The sequence below is a fragment of the Artemia franciscana genome, chromosome 13 (genome assembly GCF_032884065.1).
Source record: "Artemia franciscana chromosome 13, ASM3288406v1, whole genome shotgun sequence".
Taxonomy (NCBI): domain Eukaryota; kingdom Metazoa; phylum Arthropoda; class Branchiopoda; order Anostraca; family Artemiidae; genus Artemia; species Artemia franciscana.
The window spans coordinates 43,454,314-43,476,968 of NC_088875.1; the positions used below are offsets into that span (position 1 = coordinate 43,454,314).

The 22,655-nt window shown below is 34.8% G+C and overlaps 1 protein-coding gene across 1 annotated transcript in view; it reads right to left on the minus strand.

Annotated features, from left to right (window-relative positions):
- Window positions 1-9,743: 9,743 nt before the first annotated feature.
- LOC136034969 (apolipophorins-like) overlaps window positions 9,744-22,655 on the minus strand; it is a 145,623-nt gene continuing 132,711 nt past the window's right edge. The window contains exons 16-17 of the mRNA XM_065716528.1: window positions 18,557-18,705; window positions 9,744-9,973 (exon numbers count right to left, since the gene is read on the minus strand). Coding sequence (XP_065572600.1) covers window positions 9,882-9,973; window positions 18,557-18,705 — 241 coding nt within the window. The 3' untranslated portion in view covers window positions 9,744-9,881. The remainder of the gene's footprint in view (window positions 9,974-18,556; window positions 18,706-22,655) is intronic.

Here is a 22,655-nt window from a genome sequence, read left to right on the forward strand (position 1 = left end):
TATATTATTAATATGATAAGTATGATTAAATAATAAATATGATAAAAAATAATATGAATAATTATAATTGAAATAATTGGAAAATCGAAATAATTAAACAATTGAAAATTATTGAATAACTGAATATAAATTGGTAAAATTTTCCGATGGGCATCAAAGTTCTGGCATTTTTTTTTTTTTACAAAAACACATTGTTAAGAGAATAATATTTATAAATTCATAGGAATTTTAATCATTAAGATTAATTCTCTCATTTTACCGATAGACCAATTAACTCGATATTTACTGTTTTGTTTTAGGCAAATTATTCGTTGAATTTCTTGCCTTTAAGATCAATTCTATCATTTTGCCAATTGACCAGTCCACTCAATATTTACCGTTTCGTTTTAGACAATATGTTTACCAATTTGTTGAAATTTTCGTACATTTAAGATTAACTCTCTCATTTTACCGACTGACAAATTTACACAATACTTACCGTTTCGTTTAAGACTAAAACATTTAGCACTTTGTTGAAATTCTTACCTTTAAGAATAATTCTGTCATTGGACTTTGAATTTGATGATCGGAGTCCAAGGACGACTTTTTTGGCGCCAGGATATTCTAACTCAAATATTCCTGTGTGGTTAGAAAAAAATCCACGACCTAAAGTTCCAGCCAAATGGGCATTATACGTGCTTCCAATAACATTAAGACAGGCTCTGAAATAAAAATAGATATACGATTAAATCATCTGCTTCTCATTTCAGCATTTTTTCAGTGATTAAATACCTTCCAATTAAATTCCTATAAATCCTACTTGAGAGATAGAGAGATAAAGAGGTATAAGACATAAAGAAAAAAAAACTAAATGAACCCAAATGCCAAGTTCAAATTTCAAATATATATATATATATATATATATATATATATATATATATATATATATATATATATATATATATATATATATATATATCTATATATATATATATATATATATATATATAAATAAGCTGTCTGTGTGTGTGTGTGTCGAGTGACGTCATGTTTGTCGACTGACGTCATTATGTATGCGTCATGAAGTTGTTTGTCGACTGACGTCATGTTTGTCAACTGATGAAATTACATACCGGGACACAAATGACGACCGGGACACAGGGAATATAAATGACGACCGGGAACCTCAAAGAGAAATTACCTGGGACACCCGGAAACAAATCACGACCGGGACACAGGGAATATAAATGACGACCGGGACACAGGGATTGTTCGAATAGAAATTACAGACCGGGAAACCGGGACACAAATGACGACCGGGACACCGGGACACTCAAAGAGAAATTACAAAGTGGGACACCGGGATACAAATGACGCCCGGGACACAGGGAATATAAATGACGACCGGGACACAGGGACACATCATTAGAATAATGAGGTATAGATCTGAATTCGGTTTGTTGTTTTCCATGGACAATTATATATATAATTGGACAATAATATATATATATATATATATATATATATATATATATATATATATATATATATATATATATATATATATATATATACATATATAAATATATATAAATAATTTCTGAGACCACACTGGCTAATCGTGACAAAACACAAAATCAAAAAGAAAAAAAGAACGAGGACAATTCACAGCCAGTGAAAAAATTGAAAATTATGCAAATATTTCGGTCAAGCTTGACTGTCCAGTGCAAAATAGACTGATAAAATAAAAAAAACCTGAAAACAAAACACAAAACTAAAATATGATGACCCTTTCTCAGTAGCGGTGAAAGGGTAACTGAATAAAAACCACAAGTGTAAATAACATTTCACAATTTTATCTTACTTACAGCACTCTTTAAGGCTAATCACCTTCCTGGTAGATTATTATCAGATATTTAATTGTATTGTGCAACAAAAATTTGTGGAATTATGTGAAGGCGATCAGAATTAATAATTTTGTCATAAATGGAACTTGAGAAGTTTCTCCCGTGTCTCATTGAGACATGGGAGACGTTTTCGTGTTTTATTTGAACTGCTTCCCTGAAAACTTGCATGAGACCTTTAACGGGGGTAATAATGGAGGTGCTGTCAAATAAGATGACATGGTGCAGACTATCGTATAAATATTGAGCTAAGGCGGAATAAAAAATCTCAGGGCTTTGGCGTAGCCTCATGGCCTTGTCTATTGAAGTTGTTGTCTATTTAGAACCTATTTTACCCTATCTGTTATAACCTTTCCCCTAGTAGCTGTTAGGTTCTTCCAATATAAAAACAGCCACGAGAACAGGGAATTATATAAACACCACTACCCAGAATGGGGCTGGTTTTATCTTTGCCACTATCGAAATAGCTCTTTATTTTATTAGAATGTTTAAAGGTGACATTAAGTTTATGTTTTTAAGGACTCTTTTCAGTTTTTCACTCAATTTTGGAATGTTAGGTAGAACAGTGAAAAGTTTCTTCTCATCCATAAATGGGATGATATCTGTTAGGGTTTGTGGATTTGATGACTTTTTTTCTGACTTTTTGGTCTTTTCTTTACAATGGTTTCACGTAATCTTATGGGGTGTCCATTGCAAAAAAAAGAAAATCATTAATATAGTTCATTCGGAGACAATGTGAGGCTCCGAGCATATTCTTATAAATCTGTCGAACCAAAGATATAACTACTCTTCTTTTTATGAAGGGAGAGTGGTTAGAGGAAAAATGTACATACCTATCATTATTGGTAGGCTTCCTATAAATTGAAAATTCAAGTCTCGGAGACTTATTGAAAATTAATGAATCTAGAAGAGGAAGTTTATGGCTATCTTCTAGTTTTAACCTGAACTAAAGGTTAGAGTCCAAAGTGTTTCGATGAATCAAAAAGGAGTTAAGTGATTCCTCTCCTTTATCCGACACAGAAATAAAATCATCTACAAACCGACCCCAGAACCGGAGTTTCAAAGGAAAATTTTGCAAAGCAGAAGTTTCAATAAATTCCATATAAAACGTTGCATATAAAATCATGGGTTTACCCCATGGGTATACCCATGATTTGGGTAAAGAACTGGTTATTATATCGGAAATATGAGGAGGAACTATTACCAAAACAAACAAGACGCATAGTAGTTTCTATATCCAGCGTTTTGTAGTCCATTGGGTCAATATTTATCTTCTAATTTTCTTTGAAGAGCTAGTTCACTTTTTTGTATCAAAACTGGCCAAAATTGTATCTTTTTTCATATCAAGGTCTTTCAATTTTCCAACAAGGTGAATTGAATTTTTAATGTATGAAGTTTGCGTTTGCATAAGGGGACAAAAGAGGGTTGACAACCATTTTCCCAATCTGGCAGTCAGAGAGCTATAAGAAGCCACAATAGGTCACTGAGGAACTCCATCTTTGTGGATTTTCGGGAGATCATAAAATATAGGAGCGGAATAACCTTTAGGATAAAATATTCTACACATCTGTGGAGTAATAAGCCTTTCAGTTTGCAAAACTCCTAGTTCCTTTCGTACTATACCGGCCAACTTATCGGTAGGGTCTGAATCTAAAGGCTTGTAAGCAAGGGTGTCGGATAAAATATCTATAATTTTTTGATTACATTAAGTTTTACCAAGAAAAACTATTTTATTTCCTTTATCAGCCCTGGTGATAATGATGTGTGGGTCTTTTCTTAAATTCTTGAGAATTTGTGCTTCCAGATTTTTGACCTTGAGGTGTGCGGAGTGAAATCGAGAATATTCTTAACCACCTCTCCTCGAAGTAAATCTGGATTTTCCACAGCACCATTTGAACCAAATATACCCATCTTCACACTGGAGATTATCTCTGAGAAATTTATTTGTGTTTGAGGTAGACAAAATTTAGGTCCCTTAGACAAACCATGGGTTTCAGCTGGTGTAAGAACTTTAGAATATAGGTTCTCAATTGCCAGACCAGGAAAGAATCTAGGTAGAAAACCTCTGGATTTTTAATTCTATTCTAATTTTTCAAACGTTTCTGGTAAATGAGCCCTAACCATACAAAAGTCGTGGTGGAAAGTATTCTGAGCTATTCTAGAAATCTACTAAAAATCTGTCGGTGAAAGGTTGTGCTGTAAAAAATGTCGAGTTTTTCAAATTGTATTACTAAGAAAAAATCGTCATTTTTTTGGTCTTATAAAATGTGGATTAACCGCTGAAAACAAACCCTATCCATAAATTGCCTTTCAGATTGAGTACCTAGATTAAGGCGAAAATGAAGAGTATTTGGAAGAATTCTCTTTACAATGCTGTAAAAATTCTTTTCGATTAATAATGTTGACGTGGTTTTTAGACAAATCAAAATAATTAAGAAAAGACTTGATCAAATGCTCCCCGTAAGCTGGACGTACATAATTTCTGAGACCACACTGGCTAAACATGACAAAACACAAAAATTGAAAAAAAATGAAAAGAAAAGAAAAACTATATATATATATATATATATATATATATATATATATATATATATATATATATATATATATATATATATATATATATATATATATATATATATATATATATATATATATGTTTTTAACTATGTAAAACTTGCGAATATACAACATTCTTCGCTGTCCCAATTAACTACGTAAAACTTGCGAATATACAACATTCTTCGATGTCCCATTGTCTGTGCATATAAATAGATTGTCAGGCTTACCGACTCTTGAACATGCAACAAAAAATTGTCCATGGGAAAAACAATCCGTATTCAGATCTATACCTGATTATTCTAATGATTGCCCTTGAGCTTTGTTGATCGTGATTGCTAATCGAACATTCCCTGTGTCCCCGTCGTCATTTATATATCCCCCTGTGCCCCCGGCACCCCCCTTGTAGTTGTGTCCCTGTGTCCCGGTTGTCATTTATATTCCCAGTATTCCGGTCGTCATTTGCGTCCCAGTGTCCCATTCTGTAATTTCTCTTTGAGCGTCCCGCTCGTCATTTATATTCAATGTGTCCCGGTCGTCATTTATGTCCCGGTCTGTAATTTATCTTTGAGTGTTCCGGTCGTCATTTATATCTCCCGGTTGTTATTTGTGTCCCAGTGTCCCAGTCTGTGGTTTCTCTTTGAGTGTCCCGGTCGTCATTTATATTCCCTGTGTCCTGGTCTATAGTCTTCTTTTTCTCCTTTATTTTTCAATTTTTTTCCTTTTTTTCTTTTTTTTTCTTTTTCAGTTTTAAGTGTTTTTAGTTTGTTTTATTAGTTTTTAGTTTTTTTTTCTTTTTAGTTTTTTTTTTGTATTAATACACCAAACGACGTCATTTGAAAACATGAGTTATATTTTCTGGTTTTTTATAAAAAAAAGCTTAGATTCTGACGTAGTTCCAGTAAGCAAAGTCTTCAATGGCTCTTGGGGTGCAGCCAGTTGAGGAAGTTTAACTTTTTCTGAGGCGCAACACATTCTCATTGTTTCACCATTAAATTTCAAGGCCTTGCAGTAGGGACAAATTTTAGACATAGTCCCGATTTGAACAAGTCTACTATTATCATTGACTGGGCTACACCTGGATGCCATGCGATAATTTTCACGTTGCTCTTGTGATTCCTCGGCACGCTTTCTTTTGGCATTATCTCTGGAAGCCGCAAGCCTGTTTTCACGTTGCTCTTGTGATTCCTCGGCACGCTTTCTGTTCTTACTTTCTTTATCAGCCGCAAGCCTGTTTTCTTGCTGTTGTTGTGATTCCTCGGCACGCTTTCTTTTCTTACTTTCTCTATCAGCAGCAAGTTTTTTGGCATTGACTCTTTGAGCAGCTTCCTCGGCTGTTGCCATTGTAGGTTCTTCAGTCAATTTACAATTAAACATTTTTCCGTCCAAGATCTTTTTACAATTAAAAATTTGTCTTTGAACGAATTTCTTAAATACCTTTAATGACGTCATCGTAAAAACAAACATGACGACAACTAACTTCATGATGACATGACGTCACTCGACAGACACACAGACAACTTATTTATATATATATACTAGCTGTTGGGGTGGCGCTTCGCCCCCCCCCCAAGCCCCCCCGCGCGCGTAAGTCGTTACGCGCCATATTAGTTATGCGCCATTGTAGTTGTGTCCCTGTGTCCCATATGCAAAGCCGTATGTACTAATAATGACGTCATATACAAACGCTCTTTTTACAAACAAACAAACATGCATCCACATAACTCGTTTTTATATAGATAGATACAATACAAATTAACTGCGTAAAACTTGCGAATAAACAACATTCTTCGCTGTCCAATTGTCGCTGCATATAAATACATTGTCAGGTTTACCGACCCTCGAACATGCAACGTACAATTGTCCATGGGAAAAACAATCAGGATTAAGATCTATACAACATTTTTCTAATGATTGACCTTGAGCTTTGTTAATGGTGATTGCAAATACTAATCGAATTGGGAATTGCAATCTTTTAAATTGAAAAAGCAGATCCGTTGGAATCATGGGAATGCGAGGAATAAGAACAGCCTCACCCTCATAAGGCCCTGTCAAGATTGTGGCCTCTATTAGGTTTTCCATTGTTTTTTTTACGGCAAGTCGCGTGCCATTGCAAAGCTTTGGTGGGTTGATATTTCTTAAAAGTATTATTGGTACGCCTATTTTTAGTTGTAGCACGTGTGGTGGAAACCCTGAAGGATCTATGGAATTTAAAAATTCAGATGGATAATTAACCGCTTCATTTGGTTCCAAAACTGTGTCGACTGACTTGTAAAGGACTGCCTGGTCTCGAATCTTGTTCAAAACAATATTGTTGATTTCGTGGACGTCTATATTTTTGGGTGCGAGAATCGCTCTTTCACTTAGCCATTTATTATTTTTATAATTTTTTAGAATATTCGGAAATACTTTTTCAATCAATTCATTTTTGGACGTCACTAAATTACAGAAATCAGCAGGTAGTTGTATACGTCCTGAAATTGAGTCTACTGTTTGACCAGAGTCATCGTTTTGCAATCGGACACGCATATTTGTAGTTAATTTTAATATTTTTACGTGTGCCTATAAATTAGAATTTTTTAGGCAAGCATTCATTTCGTCTGCAGGAGTTAAACTACGTAAAAATTGCGAATATACAACATTCTTGGCTTTCCCATTGTCTCTGCATATACAAAGCCGTATGTACTAATAATGACATCATATGCAAACGCTCTTTTTACAAACAAACAAACATGCATACATACAACTCGTTTTTATATAGATAGATAGATAGATAGATAGATAAAATACAAATTAACTGCGTAAAACTTGCGAATATACAACATTCTTCGCTGTCCAATTGTCGCTGCATATAAATAGATTGTCAGGTTTACCGACCCTCGAACATGCAACGTACAATTGTCAATGGGAAAAACAATCAGTATTAAGATCTATACCACATTTTTATAATGATTGACCTTGAGCTTTGTTAATGGTGATTGCAAATGCTAATCGAATTGGGAATTGCAATCTTTTAAATTGAAAAGGCAGATCCGTTGGAATCTTGGGAATGCGAGGAATAAGAACAGCCTCACCCTCAAAAGGCCCTGTCAAGATTGTGGCCTCTATTAGGTTTTCCATTGTTTTTTTTATGGCAGGTCGAGTGCCATAGCAAAGCTTTGGTGGGTTTATATTTCTTAAAAGTATTATTGGTAGGCCTATTTTTAGTTGTAGCACGTGTGGTGGAAACCCTGAGAATAATATCTCGAGGTAAAAACTGATCACCGACCATAACGATGGCCACTTCGTCGATAGTTCGAGCATTGTATCTACGCACATGTTGGCCAGGAGGCGTTTTGTCAGCGGAAATAACAATTTTATGCGTATAAGTAGGCATCAAATCGATGGCTGTTTTAAACAGACGCACTAAATTATTATTTTCGTGGAAAAGATGTTGTAATTGGGAAACGATTGTCCTTTCAATGTTGGGAGAAATTTCGCAACGTGCATTCAATTCAGAATTTCTATCACTGATGAAGTACAATTGTAAAAATTTATGATTCTCGCCTGAGAATGGTAGAAGAGACCCTGCTCTATGATAAATTTGCCCTTTTACTTTGAAAGTAGACATAAATTGATCTGGATTTTCAATTTGGGCTCCAAACGACGTCATTTGGAAACATGAGTTGTATTTTCTGATTCATTTATATTCCTTATGTCCCGGTGTCCCGGTCGTCATTTATATCCCCCTGTTTTATATCCCGCTTATTTTTCAGTTTTTTCCTTTTTTTAGTTTTTTTTTTACTTTTTTAGTTCTTTTAGTTTTTACGTTTTTTAGTTTTTTTAGTTTTTTAGATGAATTTTTTTTTTTAGTTTTTTACCTTTTTTTCTTTTTAGTTTTTATTGGTTTTTACCTTTTTTTAGCTTTTTATCTTTTTTATTTTTTTATTTTTATTTTTAATTTTATTAGTATTCTTTTTCTCTTCTATTTTTCATTTTTCCTTTTTTTTAGTTTTTTTTAGTTTTTAGTTTTTTAAGTTTTTTCCTTTTTTTAGTTTCTTTAGTTTTTTTAGTTTTTCGGCTTTTTTATTTTTTTATTAGTTTTTAGTTTTTTTTGTAGTTTTTGCCTTTTTTTAGTTTTTTCAGTTTTTTTTTTAGTTTTTAGTTTTTTACCTTTTTTAGCCTAACCAGGATTTGAACCTGGGACCTTCATTCTCCGTTCTGACACCCTCTCTCACCGAGTGACTACTCCAGCATGTTCATTTTGGTGTTTTAAATGGTATATTATTAACCAAATTAATGTGTTTTACAATATACTAAGCATCGTCATAACAAAAATGACGGCAACTAATTTCATGACGTCAGCCGAAACATGACGTCACCTGATCCACAGATCCACAGACCCACAGACAGACAGACAACTTATTTATATATATATATATATATATATATATAAAATCAAATCTATTTCCTATACACATTAAAACAATATTCATCAGATCGCCAAAAAACTTTAAAAAATTGTTGAGTACAGTCTTGCAAAGGTTTTAGGCACAAAAAGTTTTTCCTTAAGAAATAATACAACTAATATAGATGTAGGATAAAGGAAGTCTATATTCAGCCCGGGATTAACTAGAGTCAATAGCATGACTTCGATGTTGTTGATGGATTTAGCACATTTTCATGTTTTTTGATTTATGGACTCGATTAAAAATGAAGAAATGAATCGTTGGAGGGAGGGGATATTTTTCAGGGGACAATTTTATGCGGAGGACGACGGAATTTCCGGGGGATAATTTTATTTGTCAGGGGGGGGATTTAAAAAAAACTTTTAAATTTGAAAACACAATCATTAATAGTACGTAGGGAGGAACTGTCGACGGAGGGTGGATTTTCCACAGGGGAAAGTTTTATTTTTTCATATTTTTATTTTTTTTTTGTTTATATCGTAGCAAAACGCAACGGGTTAGCTACTATTGGTGTAAAAAAAAACAAAAAAACAGAGTAATTATCAATACTGATTTACAGTGCTGAATAATAAGAACAATAGTGACTCTAATTATTATAGTGAGTAATAAAAAATAAACACTAAATAACAATTAACAAGCAATAATAAATAATTACGATAATAACAAATGTATATAATAAATAATCAATTATTGTTTTATAATACAAAATGCATAATAAATAATAACTACAAACATGTAAATGCAAGTTTGTATTAAAACATAAAAACATGTTACATGATTGGTAACTATGCTGATTATAAAATAACTCTACTGATGAAGCTTATAAAAGAGATAAATAATAGTTACCTCAGGTCCGTAGCAATTTCTGACGGTGGAATCCTTGCAGAGACTTCAAGTGAGATTTGTTTCGACTTGACGTTGTGAACATTCCATGTAATAGCTGCTGTAACAGACTTAAATGCACCCTCTGTTATTGCTAAAGAAGATGCAGTTATATTGCGATTATATTTTGGGAAAAAACGACAAGTTGAAAAATCTTCTTACTTTTTCCGAGTTTTCCAGATAGTTGTCCTTCAGCTCGTTCTAAAAATTAGGAAGTGAAAGAGTTTTTAGCTGAACTCCAAAAACAATGTTTAAAAAAAGAATTCTAAACGTTTTAAGTTCTTCCTGAGTGCTTTCAAATCCTTTCCACCTTTCTACAAGGTTTACTAAATACTAAATAAAGCTTCCAAACCCTCAACGCAACTTTAGCAAAGATGCAAAATAAGTTCGTCTTTGCTAAGGTAGACAAGGTTATTTTGCAACAACATTCTGGCATAAACTTGACCTGTTTTCGATATACTTTTTCTGCAGCTCGTCCTAAAAATCAAGAAAATGGGAGTTTTAAGGTGTATCTAGACAAAATTAAAAAAATGTAAAGTTTCTCTCAGAAAAGGGGAAAGGTTTGACTTTGTTAAACTTGAAAATTCATGTTATCAAAGATTATGTTATATTATGCTATATTATAATAAAAAAATTATTATAAGTCAATACAACAATATTCCGAATGTTTGACTTGCCCTTCAAATTGTTAATCTTTTTTTTTTCAAATGAGAAACATAAGGATAAGCCTTACGAATTTAGTACAATGAATGAAAGCTCACGAAGATCCAACATGAGGGTCAAGTCAGTGTTACTAGATGCCTAGTATAAGATAGGACTGCTGTTAAAGCAAAAACTTGTTGAAAGCAAAATTATTGGGTCAAAATTGTGGCAAAGTTGTAAGCTGAAAAATAAAACTGAAAAATAACGAATTGGACAATTCAATGCGCAACAACCACGGAAAACCGCCCAAAAGGCACAATGACCGACCGGCAAAATTGGATCCTATGCAGATTTTCTTCTAATCAAATCGTTTCAAAACATCTGCACTTAAAAATAATATAACAAATATAGATTTTCAACAGGAGACTTGACAAAATTGATGTCCGTCAAAGGGTGCCGGAAACCATATATATATATATATATATATATATATATATATATATATATATATATATATATATATATATATATATATATATATATATATATATATAAATATATATATATATATATATATATATATATATATATATATATATATATATATATATATATGTACATATATATATATATATATATATATATATATATATATATATATATATATATATATATATATATATATATATATATATATTTAGTGAAAAAAGAAATCACCAATAAAACAGCACAAACACCTAAAAAAAAAGAAAAAGGAAAAAAAGACAAATCATTCAGAGGTAACAACCCAACACAAGGGCTCATCAAAAGAATAAACACTTGCCTATAGGGCTTCAGCACTTTAAATTCCCTACCCAGGCAAGTGGCGTGCCTACCATCAATTCCCTATGGTATCCCCGTGTTAGGGATCACCCCCAAAATATATGCCTATGAAAAAAAAAAATTTAAAACAGCCAACTAACACCAAAACAAACTTATCATACCTTGGCTCTGGCTCTCGTGTATTTAAGTTACCCATTCACAATCCATATTAAAACTAAACAACTATTCAAAATTTTTTCACTATATCAAAATTTCTCTTGCAATGTGACCTAGATTAAAATCAAGGAAATGAATGCAAAATAAGACCATTTGAAATGACAATATATGCAAAATCCTCCGGAAGTCCACTGTAAAAATTTAGGGACACGCCAAACTCAGTAACAAGGAAAATCAAAATCAACCAAAGATTTCGCTAAGTATTTCAAGATAATTCTTTTGGTATTTATTTAAAAGTTCATTATAATGAAAACTAAATTTTTTAAATTGCCAAGTTAATTTATTTGCAGAAAAACCTCTTAAAATCAATTATTGGCTTAAAATGTTACATCTATTTTAAAATCAATATAATTACTACAAATCCTTGCATATCTAAGTTACTGCGAGTAAAATGCTGAATACGGGATATTTGAGTGTGTATTATTTTCAGGGAACGGGAAATTAATCACTTCAAAATCGAATTCATCCGTTTTATTGTACATTTTAAAACTTAATTTATTATCATCAGAAATACTAATATTCAAATCTAAGAAATGATCTTCCAGACCGGTGCCATGACTAGGCTCAAGAGTAAGCTCCGATGGATATATATTTTTGGAAATATCAGTAAATTCCTTACAATTTAAAACCAAAATATCATCTAAATATCTTTTATTATTTGACAAAACATGTTTTAAATTATTTGGATTATTCTTATCCATCATATTTTTACATTCGAGTTGACGTAAAAACAAGTCAGCTACAAATGGCCTGGCATTCCCCCCCCCCCATGGGAATTCCCACGATTTGCTTGTACAAATTACCATTAAATCTTATATAAGTATTATATAAAACAAATTCTAATAATGAAGCATGCTCTGACTTTTGAAAATCACTTTTAAAATTCTAAAATAAAAAGTTACAAGCATTTCAGACTTACAAATGGGCAGGCAGATCATGTAGGACATTTCAAATGACTTTAATTCACAACAGGATTAATAAATTAGTAAAAACAAAAACGCCCAGACTAATAAAGAATAAAACAATTGTCAAATGCTTAAGAAAACAAATAAAATTACCTGTGGAAAAGTTGAAAAAAAATCTTTTCTGAAAAAATAAATTACGAATTTTTTTCAAATTAAGAAACGTACTGCAACCACTATTTTGTATTTCTTAGAAGTAAAATTCGTTGTAATAATCTGCTAACGCTAGTCTTGATGATCATCATATGCCAAAGAAAAAAAAACCGATAATATAAAGAGTAAAAGTGAAAAATATTTGATATTTAGTCCTTCCACTATCATCTAAAAGAAAATCCATTCAAAAGACTTTCTTTGCATATCTCTGCTTTTCTACGTCTTTTCCTAATTTGTTCGCTAAAATCCATTTATAGAGAAGTAAAAAGCTCCCCTTTCCGACTCTTTTCAGGAGACACATTTCTAAGCTGGAATTTAAATAAACAAATTCATTTACAATGACGCCAAAGAAAACAACCATATTTACAATTCAGATTAGAAAACGGCAACCTCTACTTACCACAGGAAAAAATATTTTAACATAAAGGAAACAAGGGAGCTATTAATTAATCGGACACAAAATATGAAACGAGAGGAAAGCCAAATAAAGAAAATGCAGGGAAGGGGAAAAATATTTTTTTGAAATGAGCATACAATACAAAAATGTTTTGACAGTTCTAGAGAGATTAAAAAAAAAATGAGAATACTGATAAAACCTATTCCAAAACCTATGGGATGGTGGGGGGGGGGGAGAATTGTCCAATTTATGTCCTGCTAAATGATTGGACACTTACAGATATATATTTGACAAGTCGCAAGTTCAGCGTGATCAAACACGAATTCATTATCTAGCAACATTATCATTTCGGGGGTATTCGGTTTGAACCCCCCTCCCCCCACTGTAATTTTCGTTGGTATCGTACAAAAATAACACAAATTAATATAAACAAAATTTTGTAAACGGCAACCTTGATTATCACTAATCTATTTCAGTCAGTGGGTCATATGTTCCGGAACGTGTAATTGGGGAACAGGGACCATAAAAGGGTCACGAGACAGTTATTTTGTCATTTTAGTTTCCAACTTTGTTAAGTGAATAGCGATTCGAAAAATGAAAAGGAAATGTGATATAACATCATTGGTTGCACCCAAGCGAAAAAGGCTAGTTATTTCTGATAGTGACGTTGGCAGGTCGTCTGTGGATTGTTCATCTGCCCCTGCGGGGTTAAAAAACACAGAAATGGTTGCTGATGCTCAGGTAGGACTTGAGGATGCTAAACTTGGTTCACAGTCCAGATGTATTTGCGTCCACTATACCTCTGCTGGAAATCATTACGAGGAGTTTCTTGGTTTTATCCCAGTCACGTCGGTTAAATAAATTCCCATGAAACATGTAATGAGCACTCCCAGAAATGGTGTGCCTGCTACGGCGTCCCCAGTTTCAAGCGACGCAATCCCACTCCTTGGAGTAGCATCGAGATCGGCAAGTGTGCAAGCTATTCCCTGTGAAATGAATCTACATAAGGATGAAGTCCGAGTTTATAGCTGGAATGTGAAGTCGGCGAAGCGAGAATCAACAAAGCTAGTGAAGGCTATGGAAAAGATTCGTTACCAAGCAGACCTACTTTGTCTATAGGAGACAAGACCAAACAGAGTGTCTGATGAAACCATACCTGTCCGTGAATCTGACAACTTGTGCTTATTCCTCAACTCTGGTGCGCATGATAGATCCAGTGACCATGGAGTCAACCTTATGATAGGCCGCGTTGCGCAAAAAGCTCTTCTTGCATGGGGTCCAGTGAGCCCAAGAACAGCCAAACTACGACTTAAAGGAAGATTATCCAACATCTCTATCATTGCTGTCGAAGGACCAACTAGAGTGGCAACGGATGCTGATAAGGACTCCTTCTACACTGATCTCGATATTACAATGCAGAAATGCCCCAAACAAGACATCCTAATTTTAGAGGGTGATTGAAAGACCCGTTTTGGCCCAAGAGACTCCAATGTTCGCGATATTGTTGGTCCATTCACATATGACCAGCGGTGCTCCCATGGGGGTAGACTACTCCAGTTAGCAAGATATCATATCCTTACCATCACCAGCACCATTTTCCAACACAAATCCTCTCATAGGAAAACTTGGTGCTCAAACAATGGCTCAAGAGCCGATAAAATTGACCATATACTGATCCGTCAGTGTTGGAACTCCTCAGTCATCAATTCATGAGCTTACAGAGGGGCGTGAACAAGGTCAAAATTTGGAAGCGATCATTCACTTGTAGGTGCAAAAATAATCCAGAAGATGAGCGATAGCAAGAAACAAGCCCCAAAATAGAAGTTAAACGTGAAGAAACTGATATCTCCACAGTGAAAAAACGTTATTTCTTGAAGTTGGAGAACCAGTTTACAAGCCTTACAGACGGTGATGATGACCCTACCACCCGATGGAAACAATTCCAGAACACCACTGAAAAGGTGGCCTCTGAAGTTATCAGCTATGCTCATGTAAGGACGAGAAAAATTTTGTCTCTGAGAAAACTGTAGATCTAATTGAGGCCAGGCGACAGGCATTTAACACATCAATCGCTGTAAAAAAAGTCATAACATAAACAGGTTAAAAGGAGCTTACGTCAAGACCACCAACAATTTTGGGATGAGGTTGCCTTAGAGATGGAAAAAGTTAGCTAGAAAAAATGAAAAGAGAAGGTTTCATTTCTATACAGCCTTCTTGAGGAAGCAAGGGCTGAGTCAACACAGAAAAACTAGTACAGATTTCTAAGAGGGAGAGAATGCAAGACCAGATCTTTACTCTTTGCCTTATTCTCCAACAGTGCGAACGCTGTAACCTCCCCATAATTAACATGTTCCTTAGTTTTGTGGCTGTTTTCGACACTGGTTGAATTCATGAAGCTACTGAAGTACTAGTACGAGCATTGCAAATCGACTGTAACAGTCCTGGGTGAAGAAACTGAGCCCTTCAATTTGAAAAGCGGTGTAAAACAGGGATTAATATTGTCCCATGTTTTTTTTAACTACAAGATAGACTGGATTCTAGAAGGAGCACTCTCAAGTTTTGATGGTGTTTTTATCGGATTGGGCAGTAAAGTGTTTGACCTGGACACCGCGAATGATATCAACGCTCTTACTGCTGAGCTAGCAGCTACCCAAGCAATGTTAAATGAAATAGCACATTTCTCTCCGCTACTGGGTATGAAAATCAACACGGCCAAAACTGAAGTCATGGACCTAAATATACAGTCTGATTATCAACTTGTTCTTTACGGATAAGAATTGAGAAAAGTCGATAGCTCTACCTATCTTGGCTCAATAATAGACCCTGGTGGAAGCTGTGACCTTGACGTATAGAACAGAATCAACAAAGCGAAAGCCATTTTCTCACGAATTCGCCATCATTTGTGGAAACGGTGGGAGATAAGCGTGAAGACAAACATTTCTGTCTATGTAGCGGCTGTCCGATTTGTTCTTTTCTATGCAGTCGAAACTTTTCCACTGAAAGCGCCACACCTCCATGATTTGAGAGTCTTTGATGACTATTATCTACAAAAAAACCTGAGGAATTGATACTCCAACATAATCTTAAATCTTGAATTGCGCAAACGCTGCATAACATCGAGCTCGTAGCCAGCAGTGTCAAAGATAAAAGATTGCGTTTGCCTGGCCATGTCCTTAGAAGACCCAATGACCGTATCATATGGCAAGTGCTTCAAGCTGCCCTATTGCTAAATTGGCGTAGGTGACTTGACAGACAATTGAAGAATCGGTGGGAAACTGTCAAAAACGACCTTGACTCCATTGGCCGATTTCATAGGCTTGGCAGAAAGCGAGAGAGCTGCTGGCTCTAGTTTACTGAAAAGCTAGCAGAAGATTGTGACTGATGGGATTCAACCATGCGTAGTCTTCTAGTTGCCGGGTGAGGTGTCCGTGTCTGGTCCCGCAACAAGTACAAGTAAGCACAATTATCTATCTTGACAAGGTCTCACTTTGGCAATTCTGAATAATTGCAAAAGCCTTAGGATTGACCTAAACAAGATAGTTGGCCAGGGGTATGATAGCGTGGCAACAATAAGCGGATATCTAAAGGGCGTTCAGGCTGTTAAACGACATCGATATTCAAGGCACTCTACGTCCACTGTAGCACACATAGTCTCAACCTTGTCATTTGATCTGTTAGTTATATTCCAGCTTCTAATCATTTCTTTGGAACCTTATTGTGTGATTTCTAAAGTTCTTTGCCTCTCAAAGCAGAAAATCTGAAAATAAAGATCAATGAACTCTTTCCAGATTTGAGAAAACAGAACCTGACTGGACTCAGCTAACGAGATGGATCAAGTGCCATAATTCAGTTATACGTTTTTCTCATCTCTACCAGCCAATTCTGTGGTTTTTTATAGCTCTTGAGAAGACCAGAAATGGAAAAACGTCTGCAAAAGCGTGGCAAATGCCAAAATTCATGAACTAATCAAAGTTCATTATGTGTCTCCATGTCGCAAAGGAACTATTCTGCTTGACACTGCCTTTGTGCAAGACTCTTCAGTCGGGTGATTGCATCATGGCTACCATTAGAAGACACGTAAAAACTGTTCTTTCTAGAGAATGGGCGATGTAATAAGATTCTGTCGCAATCTTCCCTTCTTACTTCGACAAAAAGCGGTATTTTGCAACTACTTCAGGACTTGAGATAACTCACCCAAGAACAAGTGGTGGAGGGAAATCTCATCTTGACAATGTGATCTTCTCACTCAATATAATATATAATATAATATAATATAATATAATTTTAGAATATAATTTATATAATATAATTTATAGAACCTCACTGTTTATTTCTTTTCTGGACCACTTCATATTGGAGCTAAAACAACACTTTGAACTCTACCAAACTCAGGTGTCTTATCTCAGCATCCTTGTCGCTTCAAAGATTGTATCAGTTGATCCTTAAACCGTGAACCTGGAGTCTGCTTGAGTCATCAAGCGATATTCTTCCCGAGCCTATTTCTTGAAGTAGGAGGTTGAGTTTTGGAACAGCAAATGTAAAAATTTCTTATCACAGAAAGACATTCTTGTGCGTTATCTTCTCCTCACGAATGCAACTCCACTTTTTTTCTAAATATTTCTCTGCTATTAACTGTTCTTGCATTATTGCTTATCATTACTCCTAATCTGAAAATAAGCTTTTCTACACTTAGAAAGTTAAAAACTGGGCTAAGAAATTCAACAGGACAAGATAGGATGAGTGGTTTAACACTGCTAGCCTTCCTTTGAGACATTGCTGTCTGCCACCAAAAATTCATAAACGTCATTTTTTGCAACGAAGAAAAATCGTCGTTTAGATTTCGTTTTGTAGGTACTTACTTTAGTTGACAAAAACTCTTGGTTGGCTCTGTAAATATATTATGTACATATGTACTTAAATACTTGGTTTGCTAATGCGAAACCATCTAAAAAAAAACACTAAGAGATACACAATTATGCCTAGTGGACAAGTCCTCGTTCGCAAAGGGCGGACTGACGGTCTTAACGGTTTACCATTAGGCTAAGTCCACGGGAAGTTTTTTCCCCTCCTCCCATAAAAAAAAAACAAACAAAAAAAACTTATCTTATTTCTCGTACATATTGCTTGATTACTAGAAAAGAAAGCATAAGAAAGGAAAGCATCCAAGAAAAGGAAAAAATTATTATCAGTTCGTCACCAGTAAGTAAGTAAGTATGACGGCACTAGACATTTAAATCCAATTAAGCGGTACTTATCTCCGCTTGAAAGACTTTTAGCTAGTATGTGTTGATAGATTAAGGGACAGCCATTCTGTAATTTCGTACACCCCTCTTGCATACATTCCTCAGATTTTTCAAGGTACCCATTTAGAGTTGGGTGGACTCTGGCTGAGCTTAAAGAGTCCCGTCACTGACACCGTCCCAAATTAAATGACTGACCAAGCCAGGAATCGAACCAGTGACCCTCGGACAAAGAATTCCCAGATCGCCAACCACTTAGCTAGGACGGCTCATGAGAACAGTGTTCGTCACAGTGTATAGTGACTTTCGAGACATCTTATGCATTAAACACAAGAAAAGAAATATATATTACCAAATATGTTTGTTTTAAAGGCTAGTTGGAGCTCCTCAGCTGTTGGATTAAAGTGACCATCCAACAGGAATTTGACCTCACCGTCTCCTTCGAATTTGCTTTTAATAATGAAAGTGTATTTATCCGTCAATTGAAAGTAGGTGTTCAACCTGCAAAAAAGGAAAATTCAAAAAATATTTGCATAAATTTGCTATTTTAAGGTTAAAATATAACAACAAAAGTCTTTTTAGTACACTGACTATATCAAAAATTAGTCGAACTCAGCAATGTTATGCAAAAGTAGTTTTAGGAGAGTGAAACGAAATTTTAGGGGTACAAAATTTCATATAATTAATCTAACGGTTATAATCATTTTGTAATTTTAAAATTTTATTGCTATTAAAATAAAGTAGAGGGCGCAGTTAATAAATGAAAATAAATAATATACTATTGATCAATTCATAAAATAAAAGCACATAAAAAATAATTAAATGATAATAATTAAAAAATCAAATTAAAATTATTAATAATAATCCAATAATAAGTTATTAATTATTTAATGAATTGAAAATAATTTTGTTAAAAATTAAAATTTTGTTTAATTTTGACCTGAAAATTGCATGGGAGACTGGGGGAGGGTACTAATTAAGATTTTACCCCAGGGAAAAGAGGGTCAGAAGTGCCACTGATGATATGACTAACTAGCAAATTAGGTCTTGACAACAAGAGCAAAACCAAAAAAAAATAGCGAATAAAAAGAAATCATAAAGGGCACCAAAGAGCTGTATAGTTAAAATGCAGAACACATTAGATAATTATAAGTGTTTATTGGCAAAGAACAATCCTAGCTCATTATTACAATTCTTTTCTTTTATTCTATAGCTGTTATTTTTATAAAATATAATATTTACGAAGCCAATTTTTTTTATTTATCTTACGGTTAGAAAACTTGAATGTTCTGAGACAATTAATTAAAAAAAAAAGTTTTTTAACAAGTTGTGGGGTCGCAGGGGCCTGTCTTTGGACCAACCTTATTCCTTCTATTTATTAAATAAAAAAACAAGTTTTTTAACTGAAAGTAAGGAGCAATATTAAAACTTAAAACGAACAGTAATTGCTCCGTATATAAAAGGGGCTGTTTCCTCCTCAGTGCCCAGCTCTTTACGCTAAAGTTTGACTCTTTCTCTAAACTCTACTTTTTAAAACGGTAAAAAAATTTACTGTACTCCCCCCAATGTCCCAGGATCTGGTCAGAATTTAAAATTAGAGCTTTAAACCACAAGATCCATCTAAATATCAAATTTTATTAAGATCTGGTCACCCTTTCGTAAGTTACAAATACCTCAATTTTCAAAATTACCCCCCCCCCCCCGAACTCCACCAAAGAGAGCAGATCCGGTCCGGTTATATCAGTCACGTATCTTAGACAGGTTTTTATTCTTACCATCCAGTTTCATCCTGATCTCTCCGCTTTAAGTATTTCCTAAGATTTTCGGCCGCCCCCCCCCCAATGAAGCTGGATCCGGATGAGATATAAAATAAGAGATCTGAGTTACGAAGTCCTTGTTAATATGAAGTTTCATGAAGATCCGATCACTCCTTCGTAAGTTAAAAATACGAAATTTTTTCTAATTTTTCAGAATTAACCCCCCCCCCAATAGAACAGATCTGTTCCAATTATGTAAATCACGCATCTAAGACTTCTGCTTATTTTTTCCACCAAGTTTTATCCCGATCCATCCATTCTAAGCGTTTTCCATGATTTTAGGTTCCCCCGCCCCAAACTCCCCCAATGTCACCAGATCTGGTCGGGATTTAAAACAAGAGCTTTGAGACATGCCACCCTTCTAAATATTAAATTTCATTGAGATCCGATCACCCGTTCGAAAGTTAAAAATACCTCATTTTTTCTAATTTTTCAGAATTACCCCCCCCCCCCCAACTACCCCAAAGTGAGCGGATCTGTTCCAGTTATGTCAATCATGTATCTAGGACTTGTGCTTTTTCCCACCAATTTTCATTCCGATCCCTCCACTCTAAGTGTTTTCCAAGATTTTAGGTTTCCCCCTCCCAACTTCCCCCCCAATGTCACCAGATTCGTTTGGGATTTGAAACAAGAGTTTTGAGACACGAAATACTTCTAAATATCAAATTTCATTGAGATCCGATAACCCGTTCGTAAATTAAAAATACCTCATTTTTTCTATTTTTTTTTAATTACTCCCCCCTCAACTACCCCAAAAATAAAGCAGATCCGTTCCGGTTATGTCAGTCATATATCTATGACTTGTGCTTATTTTTCCCACCAAGTTAAATCCCGATCCCTCCAATCTAAATGTTTTCGAAGATTTTAGGTTTCCCCCTCCCAACGCCCCTCCCCAATGCCACCAGATCCGGTCGGGACTTAAAATAAAAGCTCTGAGAAACGATATCCTTCCGAACACCAAATTTCATTATGATCTGATCAACCGTTCGTCAGTTAAAAATACTTCTATTTTTCTATTTTTTTCGAATTAGTGGCCACTCCCACCAGATGGTCAAATCGGGAAAACAACTATTTCTATTTTAATCTGGTCTGGTCCCTGATACGCCTGCCAAATTTTATCGTCCTAGCTTACCTGGAAGTGCCTAAAGTAGCAAAACTGGGACCGACAGACAGACAGACCGACAGACCGACAGAATTTGCGATTGCTTTATGTCACTTGGTTAATATTAAGTGCCATAAAAATGCTAAGAAATCCTGCGACCCCTTCCTGGAAATTATCTTCCCGCATGACAAATTTCTCCATGGAAAGATCCCCCCACATAAACCCCTCCCCTTCTTCCCTCCCCCAACCAAAAAAAATCCCCCTGAAAGCGTCTGTACACTTCCCAATAACCATTACTACGTGTAAACACTGGTCAAAGTTAGTAATTTACAGCCCCTCCCACGGGGACTGCGGAGGAGTAAGTCATCCCCAAAGACATAGTTAATAGGTTTTTCGACTATGTTGAATAAAATGGCTATCTCAGAATTTTGATACGGTGACTTTTGGAAAAAAATGAGCGTGGGAGGGGGCCTAGGTGCCCTCCAATTTTTTGGTCACTTAAGATGGGCACTAAAACTTTTCATTTCCGTCATTCCCTCACACAACATTCTAGGACCATTTGGTTGATACGATGACCCCTGGAAAAAAAAATAATAATAAACACGCATCCATGATCTGTCTTGTGGCAAAAAATGCAAAATTCCACATTTTTGTAGATAGATGCTTGAAACTTCTACTGTAGGGTTTCCTGATACAATGAATCTGACGGTGTGATTTTCGTTAAGATGCAATGACTTTTAAGGGGTGTTTCCCCCTATTTTCTAAAATAAGGCAAATTTTCTCAGGCCCGTAATTTTTTATGGGTAAGTTTGAACTTAACGAAACTTATATATTTAAATTCAACATCAAAATGAGATTCTTTTGATGTAACTATTGTTATAAAAATTCCGTTTTTTAGAGTTTCTGTTAATATTGAGCCGGGTCGCTCCTTACTACAGTTCGTTACCACGAACTGTTTGATAAATGATTTGCCCGAGATATTACCGTTTTGTAAAATTGTAATGTTTTGCAGATGATGTTGTTATTTTTGCATCCCATGCTGATTTATCCATACTTTTTCGTAATCTTAATAACACACTTTTATCTGCAGGGGATTGGTACGCCAAAAATTTCCTTTCGTTAAATGAGAAGAAATGTAAATATATGCTGTTTTCTCGATCTGGTTCTCAGAAAACAGAACAGGTTTCTCTCTATCTAAATGATAGGTTCATAAAACGTGTTGATCAATTTAAATATCTTGGAATTATTTTGGATGAAAATCTGTCTTTCCACGAACATGTGAAAACAATCTTGCAAAATATTGGCATTCTTTCTCGTTTACGCCATTTTTCTTCCCTATTAATGAACATCAGTTTATTGCCATTTCTAATATTTGCCACAATTATGTTTTTGGACAATTTTCACTAAATTTCCATAGATTATTCCCGACAAATTCTCAATTCCACAATTACCCAACATCTCATAGTTCTGATTTCTCTTTTGAAATTAGGCTAACGGTGTAAGCGGCATTTAGTTTGCGTCACACTGGTCCG